The 9482-nt window shown below is 53.3% G+C and overlaps 1 protein-coding gene across 1 annotated transcript; it reads left to right on the top strand.

The window, feature by feature from the left end:
• Nucleotides 1–4937, top strand: Spr (sepiapterin reductase (7,8-dihydrobiopterin:NADP+ oxidoreductase); the record flags this gene model as incomplete). The annotated part of the gene is given in 3 exon segments (XM_005385808.2): nucleotides 1–238; nucleotides 796–1086; nucleotides 3284–4937. Coding segments are annotated over 3 exon segments (720 nt in total), but the record flags the coding sequence as incomplete, so codon positions are not given.
• Between the last annotated feature and the right edge of the window lie 4545 nt (nucleotides 4938–9482).

Below are 9482 nucleotides of genomic sequence, written 5' to 3'. Positions count from 1 at the left end.
CTGGCCCCGCTCCTGGCCCGGCTGCTGTCGCCCGGCTCGGTGCTGCTCCTAAGCGCCCGCAGTGACGACGCGCTGCGACAGCTGGAGGCCGAGCTGAGCGCCGGGCGGCCTGGGCTGCGCGTGCTGCGGGTGCCCGCCGACCTGGGCTCGGACGCCGGCTTGCGGCAGCTGCTCGGGGCCCTACGCGAGCTGCCCAGGCCCGAGGGCCTGCAGAGACTGCTGCTCATCAACAACGCGGGTGAGACTCCGCGGGCTATGGCGGACCTCCATTGGGAAGCCCGCGCTTCCCTCGTCGCTGGGGACAGCCCTGGCGACGCCGAGGGACTCCGACTAGACGGCTGAAAGCCCAAACCCCTAGATGTTTGGTTGGAGCGGCAGGCGGAGGCGAGGGTTACGCTAGAAACGCGCAGTGCTATCGGGAGACCCCACCGCCAGGCGGCACGGTTCCCCCAACCGGGTCTTCTAAAGCGTCTGTAGAACTTTCCCGACCGCCTCGCGCAGCGCCCTCTGGTGGAGGCGTGAGTCAGGGCTAGGAGTTCCCAGACAAGTTCCCTTGCTTCTCCAAAGGGTCTCTAGAGCCCCCCACACTATTCCGGTAGCAGGGCGTGGGAACGCAGCTTGAGGGGCTGGCCTCCTCAGGCATGTCTGTCTGCAGTTAGGGAAGAGGGAAGTGTCCTGGGAGATGCTAGGCAGATGCTGTCTCTAGATCAGCCTGGGTATCTGGAGGAACTGGGGGAGGGCTGAAGGAGAAACCCCCCTCTTGCCCGGAGTTATTTCTTCGGTCTGGTTTTTCAGGCACTCTTGGAGATGTTTCCAAAGGCTTCCTGAACCTGAGTGACCCCGATGAAGTGAACAACTACTGGGCTCTGAACTTGACCTCCACGCTCTGCCTGACCTCTGGTGTTTTGAAGGCCTTCTCCGACAGTCCTGGCCTCAGCAGAACAGTAGTTAACATCTCATCCGTCTGTGCCCTGCGGCCCTTCAAGGGCTGGGCATTGTACTGTGCAGGGAAGGCTGCCCGTGACATGATGTTCCAAGTCCTGGCCAAAGAGGAGCCTAGCGTGAGGGTACTGAGCTATGCCCCAGGTAGGTGAAAAGTACTTCTCTCTGTCCTGGAAAACTGGCCGGTTCCTTGCTGGGGACTGGACGAGGGGCCAAGTCCATCTCTGAGAAAGGATTCACAGAGTATACTGTCACTAAATCATGACCCCCTTGCTCCTCAGTAAGTGTACATTCCAAGGAAGTTAAGGCGGGCCAGGGCAGAGGGTGCAGAAACGGAATAGCAAATTGCCTGGACTAGAGGGTGGAACAGGAAAATCTGAGATATTAGATGGCATTTGGGTGAAGACTACGGTTTGAGTTCTAGGCCTGAGCTCCATATCCTCATGTGAAATGGAGAAGGTGCTGTCTTACAGGGCATTTGGGGGGACTTTTGAAAGAGGCAGTACATGTGAACATGATCCTTAATAGTGAAAGAACTAAGGGTTAGCCCTTTGACTGATACAGGAGTTGTCACACTGTATTCCCTTCCTATATGTGCCTATCAGCTTCCTTCCCTTGCAAAGTTGTGCCAAGGCACTCATGGTGATTGTTAGTTGAATGAAGAGCAGACAGACATTGCAGAGATGTGATCATCTCAGGCTGAACTGAGCTGGAACACAGCAGGTGGGTACTGAGGGTTATTGGCACATATAAGAGAAGGACTCTGTTCTCATGAAAGTTAAAGAGTATGGGATCTTATGATACCTGATCTGGTTTCTGACCACCTGCCAAGATGCCATTGTGCCAGCCTTTTATTCTAGGCTTGTGGTTTCTGCAGTTAGCAGGTAGTGACAGAACTAGGGTAGAATGTCTAAATTACTTAGGTGGAGATCTGCTAGTCTACTCCCCTTTGTACTCCTGGGGGTAGAGAGGTAGCATGGCCTGCCCAAAGCCCAGGTGTGGCAGGACCAGGATCCTGCCTTGCTTCCAAGTTCCTGATCAGTGTGTCTTCATCAGGTGTGTCCACTTCCTCATGTTCTCCGGCGCCCCTTAGCATAGAATAACACACACAGTTATTCTTGCACCAGCATCCAACTTATCACTCCTTCAAAGCTTCACCTAGGACTCAGACAGCAGTAACCAAATGTAAACTGTAGCCAGAGCAGAACAGATTCTAGATTTCCATGTGGCTGAGTTAGCTCTCGGGAAGCTGCCCTTGGCATTGTGAGGGAGCTGAGATTCTTTGGAGTTCCCCAGAGCCTTAACAAAGCCACAGACGACTCTGGCTATTTCAGTGGGTGGGTAGAATGCCTGCCTGGCATGTGCAAGGCCCCGGATTCAATCCCTAACACTACGAGAAAAAGAAAGTTGGGATTTTCAAGAACGTGTTCAGAAAGTTTGAAAGGATCCTCATCAAGGACGCACAATTGATTGGAAGTTAAGTGTCAGGATGATTCTTTTTCCAGCTCTGAGATTCTGTGATTTTTTTTTTCTGCCCCTGAAAACCATTAACTCCTAATTGTGGGGTACTGTGATTCTGATATGAAGAATTGAAAGCGCTTATAAGAGTTCAGGAGGGAAGTTATTCCCTTCAGGTGGTGAGATCAGGGATGGCTTTACTGGAAGTAGCCGATCTGTACATTGACCCTGTGGACTGTTTGGATGTTAGCAGCTGGAAGATACTTCCCAGAAATGCAGGTAAAGGTAGGAAAGCTTGTGGGGTGGTGCAACAGCTCTGCTAGTCTGGTTCCGGGCTGCATATGCTCATAGAGCAGGCCTGGAGTACATACCAGGCTACTGCGAAACCTGTAAGTAGTTTTGAGCAGGGGAGTGGTGTGATCTTTTAGCAGAATGAATTTAGCAGAAGGCTAGGTGAGGAGCTGAAGCAGGGGAAGACCCAGGGTTGTCAAAAGGGCCAGGTTGTTCAGGCATGTAGACACAAAGGTCCTGACAGCTGCCTGCTGCCTAGTGCCTGGTTGGCTGGAGGGGAGGGAGTGGAGGAGAATGGAAGTTTTGAGTACTTTGTTAATAGACGTTGGAAAGTCAAGAGGAAGTGCTGCTTGGACACTTCAGATCATGAGTTTTTGTTTTAGACACAGTGGCTTAGGAGGAAACATGTTCAGTGACCTTTGGAGTTTGAGTCTGAAACTCAGTATTGACAAAGTGGTGCCTTTGGCTACCCTGACTGTGCATTTCAACCAGAATGAAGTGTTGCTCATGGGCAGACCTTACTCAGTCCACCCCCTATGCACAGTGGAGAGCCATGACTTTCTGTCCTTGTTGTCTGTTTTTCATCCCGTAGGGCCCCTGGACACAGACATGCAACAGTTGGCCCGGGAAACCTCTGTAGACCCAGATTTGCGGAAGAGCCTGCAGGAGCTGAAGGCGAAGGGGCAGCTGGTGGACTGCAGATTGTCAGCCCAGAAACTGCTGAGCTTGCTGCAAACAGACACGTTCGAGTCTGGAGCTCATGTGGACTTCTACGATCAATAAGCCCATGTCCTTGGCTTCCTGGGCCCCCCTGGCCTCACATTCTGCCATAGCAGCCCCGCAACCCTGCCTAATACAAATAAGCACTCATGCCTACCGCCCTGCCTTTGTGTACAGCCAGCTCGGAATGACTGGCATTACCAGCCCTCCAGAGTCTGGGTTGTGTAGCCTGGGTGATGAAGCTGCTGTAGGAGGCTGGGAGAGAGGTTATGGGTGTTGGTGTTCTCTCTCCCTAATAGAATTTTAAGGATGCAAACAGCAGCTGAAAGACTGTAGAGAAAAGTTTGGGTCTCTTGTGTATGGCCAGTCCATGGGGGTGAGCGGGGAGAGATTGGGTGTGAAAAAGGAGGATCCATGTAGATTCACAGGTGACCTGGAGGGGTGGGGGGACACATAGCAAGTTCCAAACCACATGGATGCCACTTGCTCAGGGTAGTGACACCTTCTGTTGATCTTTGTGTCCTCATTCGGGTCTTCTTCCCCCAGAACCTTCCATCCCTCTCGCTGCTGGGCATGGCAAAGCCAGTTACAAATACATTGTGCATTAACTCCTGCTTCCTCCTTTTCTAGGAGGCCTGTGAGGTTCCCTATGCCTGAGGCTGCTCCTGAGGCCATAACCCAAACTTAGGGTGTTGCCCTTACTTCCTGAGGAGTTCTTTCAGGCTCTTGCCTTCCTGTCACCAAGACCCACTCAGTGGCAAGCCTGGGTCCAAAGAAAGTTGTCCTACATGGAGATGCTGAGACACCTATTCCTCCTTCATGCTGTTACCCACACTGACCCAAGTCTTTACTATTCTTTCCTCACTTCAGGGCTCAACACAGCCTGCTCTCCGTCTGGCCCTCACAGGTGGGGCCTTTCCCAGGCATCCCTTTGGATTCTTAATTCTGCCCCTTGCCCACGTGAAAGTGCTCCTCCTGGATCTCGGCTCCCATCCTGGCATTGTCTGTCTGGTCCATGATCCTGCTTCTCAGTGGAGTGGGTTAGGACCAACATATTTTCAGGGGAGATGGACAGGATTCCAAGAAGAAGAAAGCCACTCCTGCCAGCAGGCAGATGTGAGCTGGGCTGGGAGCCTTCCACAGCAATGGTCTGCAGCCAGCCACTTGGCCCCTGGCCCATATTTGGGAAGAGAGAGCACAGTTCCCTGCCAGCAGATGCCAGGACTCTGATAGCATCTGATTGTGTAGATAGAAGTGCCCTGATCCTCCCTTGCCCAGCAGAGGGCACACTGAGGCTGTGCCTCCTGGAGAAGTAGCAGCTACTCTTGCTGGAAGGCTGGAACTGGCAGTGCCCTGCGGGGTCCCTAAGGAATAAAACCTGCAGACCAGAGCCACCCCCTTTCTGAAGTAAATAGCACTGGGTTTAGATCCTTCCCCGCCACTTACTAGCTGGCAGCCTAGGCCAAGTTGTTTCTCTGTGCCTCAGTGTCCTCTGAAAACTGGAGATTAAAATACGCCTATGTCATGAATATTTAGTGTCATAATCTTTGTAAGTGTTCAGCATAGTGCCAGCCTAGCCGTAAGTGCCCCGTAAATGATAAAACATTTCTTGCCTTTTAATGTCAAGATCCTGATGGTCCTGAAGCCCCACGGACAGCTTCCGGTTCTCTCAGTGCCCACATATCCTGCCTCTGCCAACCTGCAGCAAGAATTCCCACTACAGGGGGAGCAGGCCTAGTTAGGGGCTAGGTTCCGCCTGGACAGCTTGTCTGGGACTGTCAAAGAGAATTCATGAGCTTTAGGAGCCTTCAGTGTGAGTCCCTGCCTCCCACTCTGGACTGCAGTTTCCTTAGGGCAAATGAACTACAGGTTTCTTCCTGCAGACCTGCCTCGAAGGTGTGTCAAGCATAGTCAGGTTGTATCATGGAATTCGGCGTGCCCTTTGTAATGGGGATGGGCCATCCTGAGCTGCCCCTTCTGCCTCGGTGGGCGAATTTCCTTTCGTGTGGGAGTGTGAAAGTAGCCAGCCTAGCCCAGGCCCTGGTGGGCGTCCACCAGGGGTGACGCCCTCGCCCCTCCCCAGGTTGGCTGACCAGGGAAGCAGGGAGGAGTACCACATGTTCCCACGAGGTGGCGAGGTGCTCTCATGCCTGACATTTTCTTCTCAGAGCACAGTGGTTTAAAAGCCTTGGATCCCAGCTGTCTCCCTAGGCTTATCTTATAGTCTAGGATTCTAGACTACCAGAGGTCTAGGGAGGTCAGAAAGGGACAAGGTCACTCTCCCTGGCAGGCTTTAAGACCTGCTCAGTGACCCATGGTCTCTGCCCACAGGGATTTCCCAGCCCTCCAGCCCAGCCCCATCTTCATGGGAGGCTTTTGTGCCAGCCTCCAGGGGCCAACCATCTGTGTTCCCAGAGTGCATGCCCTGGCCTGGGCCACCACACACAAGCACATGTGAGCACACGCATAAGTACATGCCTACACATAACCAGAGCCCAGCTGCCCGGGTGAGCAGGGCCACAGATTAGACAAAAGACAAACAGAGTTCCTCTTTGTCTTTGGTGTGAAAGAGCTGGGTAGTTTTTGGTTTGGAGTTTAATATCCCAGAGCTGGGAGCCAGCAGCTGGCCTGTGAGGAGCAGGAGGATGAGAAAAATATTCCAGGGCCACCCCAGGGAGCTCCGGCACCTCTGTCCATGGGCCTAGCCAGCTGGGATGAGGCTTGTCAGGAGCTTCCCCCACCCATCAATGCCTGTCCCATGAATACACATGCACACTCTACACCCAGGCTGGTGCTGAGGCCATTGTTAGCCAAACCTGGTGGGGCCAGCTGCTCCTACATCCCCACTTGGGATCATTCTCCTAGGACGTGCTGCATCCTGGCATCTCCCATGTCTTGCCCAGGGACCTGCCTGGGATAGCGCCTCCTGGCCTCCTTCACCCACATTCTTCCCCATAGAATGTGGACTCTTATGCCCACATGTGTCTGCAGTCACTCTGAATCACATAGCCAATGTGCATGCCCTTCTGTGAACACACCCAAGAAGGCCCAGCTGTGCTCCCTCATCCAAGGGATCCCATGTGGTGATAGGAGGGGATCAAAGAGCACTTCCAGCTGTTCAAGTGGAGACCTTGGGGGTGATACCACCAGGCACTTTTATTGTCTAGAGTATAGGGGAGGAGAGGAGTGGACTAGAAGCCATTAGCTGGCATGCTGGGAAATTAGCTGGGGAGCCATTTGGAGCCTGTGGGATCAGCTTGGAGGGGTTAAATGATGAGGGTGCTGAGGAAAGAAGGGAGCAAGCCACCCCGAGAGCTTCCACCCGCCATGCTGGAGGCAGGAATTGATGTGCGTCTCTCCAACTTCTCCATGTCTCCATGTCCCCTCTCCTACCAGGGTTGTTACTGTCCGGTACGGCTCTCCTCCCTTACCCCCTTGTCTCTTTTTTCCCCCATTAGGAAACTGCATCCTTAGGCCTACCTGCACTGAGTTTGGAGAGCCTGGGCTTCTATTTTTATTTTTATTTTTTCCAGTACTGGGAATAGAACCCAGGGCCTCTGCACTGAACTACATTTCCAACCCTTTTATTTTTTACTTTTTATTTTAAGTCAGGGTGTTGGTAAGTTGCTAAGTTGTCCAGGTGGAGGAAGGGAGAACAGGAAGGAGAAGGAAATTCCTTCTTTCTTTGGAGCACCCACCTTGGGGGCCCTCCCTACAGCTGACCCAAGCCCAGAGGGATTGATGCCTTAGCTAAAGAAACTGGAAGCTGTCCCGTACTCACTTTGTTCCCACACCTGCTGCCCGCCCACCCCCAGGGGCAGGGGAGAGGGCCCTGGCTCCCACTCCTTCGAAGTTCTGGGTGACCTCTTAGAGCTGCAGGAGTCTGTCTGGCCCACAGTCTCATTCGGGTCTTGGTTCAGCTGCTGCAGGGCCCTTTGCTGCTCAGGCCTGCAGGGCTTGCTGGGCTTCAGCCTTTTCCAGGGATCCAGGGCCTCGGCCTCAGAGGCTGTGCGGAGTCTATGGCCTTCAGCCAGATCCAGAACACTGGGGCTTGTTGAGTGTTTGCTAAATGGTGAATGAATGAAAATGAGAGTGAGTGACTACCGCTGTGCCCGACTGCCAGGTATGTGGTAGAGTGTGTGGAAGGGCTGGGTATGGTTACTGTAACTCTGTAGACTGCAGGAGCTGAATGGGCCCCACCCAGTATAGGTAGCCCTGTGTAGGGATCCCTAAAAGAGCCTGCATCCTCTTGAAATCCCTAGGAGAAATCCCACAGGGAGAATCACCTGAAGAGTATAAAACAATCTCGCAATGCTCCTTTTTATCCTAGAATCTAAGTCAGTCGAACTAGGAGTGTCCCCACTTGCACCGGAGTATGTGAGCCACGGGTGCCCCAGCAGTACAGTCAGAAACCAGGGGCACAGTCTCAGAGAAGACGAAGTTCATGGGAGTGTCAGGGTTAGGGACTGGGGCCAGTCCACCGTCAAGGTTAAGGATCAGTATGTGGCAGGGGCAGGGTAACAGCGAGCCAGATTTGACGTCAGCACAGAGCCACGGCCATGGTCTGTAGCAGGTGGGAATACGGAAATGGAGGCAAAAAACTGGAAGGTGGGAGAGGTCTGCTGTTAAAATGCTAATTTGCCTATAAATGATGATTGTCAGGAGAAAGCCAGACCTCAAAGACACTGGTGACCAAGGCTAAGGGACTGCTTTCCTGGCCCTAGGAGAGTCCCAGATCTGCCCCTCAGCTAACATTCTCTCTCTCCTTCCCTCCTTCTCTCTCTGTCTCTATCTCTATCTCTGTCTCTGTCTCACAGTCCAGGCAGAAGCCCCGTGCAAAGGGTATGTTGTGTAGCTGCATCATTTTCTGGAACAAAAATGGGCTTTCTCCCTAGTCGTCCCCGTGGTCTGCCTGGCCAAGACAGGCAAGCAACCAAGGGTGAAGTGGAGACTGAGAGGAGGCAAGGCCTTTCTCTTCTCTGGAGCAGTCAGAGTAGAACAAAAACAGACCCAGTACAAGCCAAAGACTGAGACAGAGTGAGCAGGACTATAAGAGAGAAGACAGAGAAAGGGCCAGAAACAGGAAACCCAGGGAAGAAAACAGAGACGGAAAGATTCCAAGACATAGTAAGACAGATTTAGATGGAGGGAGAGTGATGGCGGAAGAAGCCACACACTCATACTCTCTCACACATACTCACATGCACTCACACACACACACAGGCGTGTGCTCATGCAGCCGCCCTGAGCCTTGCTGGAAATAATCCCGTTCACAACACCGGGGCCTCAGCTGCACAGGCAGTGCCGAGCTGTTACCTTGCACATCTGTCAGCTCCAAATGTGGAAGCTGTCACAGGGTTGTGTGTGTGAGTGTGAGAGAGAGAGAGAGAGAGAGAGAGAGTGTGTGTGTGAGTGTGTGTGTGTGTGTGTGTGTGTGTGTGTGTTTGATGCCTGTTTCTCCCAGAGAACCATGAGGCCTGAGTCGGCAGAGGGAGATCCCCAGGGGCCCACAGCACTCCAGGAAGCTCAGTCCTGGCGACATGTCTGCCCTCGCCTTGCTGCCCAGGCAGGAGGAGCATTAGGAGGCAGCCTGCTGGATTTGGCTTCTGCAATCTGGCTGAGGGGAGCTGCGGGGGCAGGAGTAGTGTCAGGCAGCCAGTTCCCATCTGACCCGGAAGTGGTGGTGAGCCCCTGGCGTGATGGGTGTTGGTCACTCCTGGGGCCATCAGGAATTCCTCTCCTGCTGATCATAGCTGGGAGGTCCTCCCTGTGTCTGACTTACTTTTGGGAATCCTTCCAGCGTCCATGTTCCTCTGGGGCACCGAGGACATTGCCTTCTGCTGGCCTGTCTTTCTAGCTGCTTTCCTTGCTGTACCTCAGCGTGCACCTTGACACTAACTCTGGGCTACAGAAGGTCTGAGAACTCAGACTCCACGCTCCAGGAAGAGAGAGGAATGGCCCGAAACTATTAGCCCCATTACTCACTCCCTCCTTCCTTTCTTCCTCTCTCTTTCTCTCCCATCCTTCCATCCATCCTTCTACCCATCCTTCCTTTTTGAAACAAGCTCTTG

This window comes from Chinchilla lanigera, unplaced genomic scaffold (assembly GCF_000276665.1).
Source record: "Chinchilla lanigera isolate Chin_1 unplaced genomic scaffold, ChiLan1.0 scaffold00023, whole genome shotgun sequence".
Taxonomy (NCBI): domain Eukaryota; kingdom Metazoa; phylum Chordata; class Mammalia; order Rodentia; family Chinchillidae; genus Chinchilla; species Chinchilla lanigera.
Note: the sequence above shows the minus strand (reverse complement) of the source record. Positions and strands in the feature narration are given on the sequence as shown.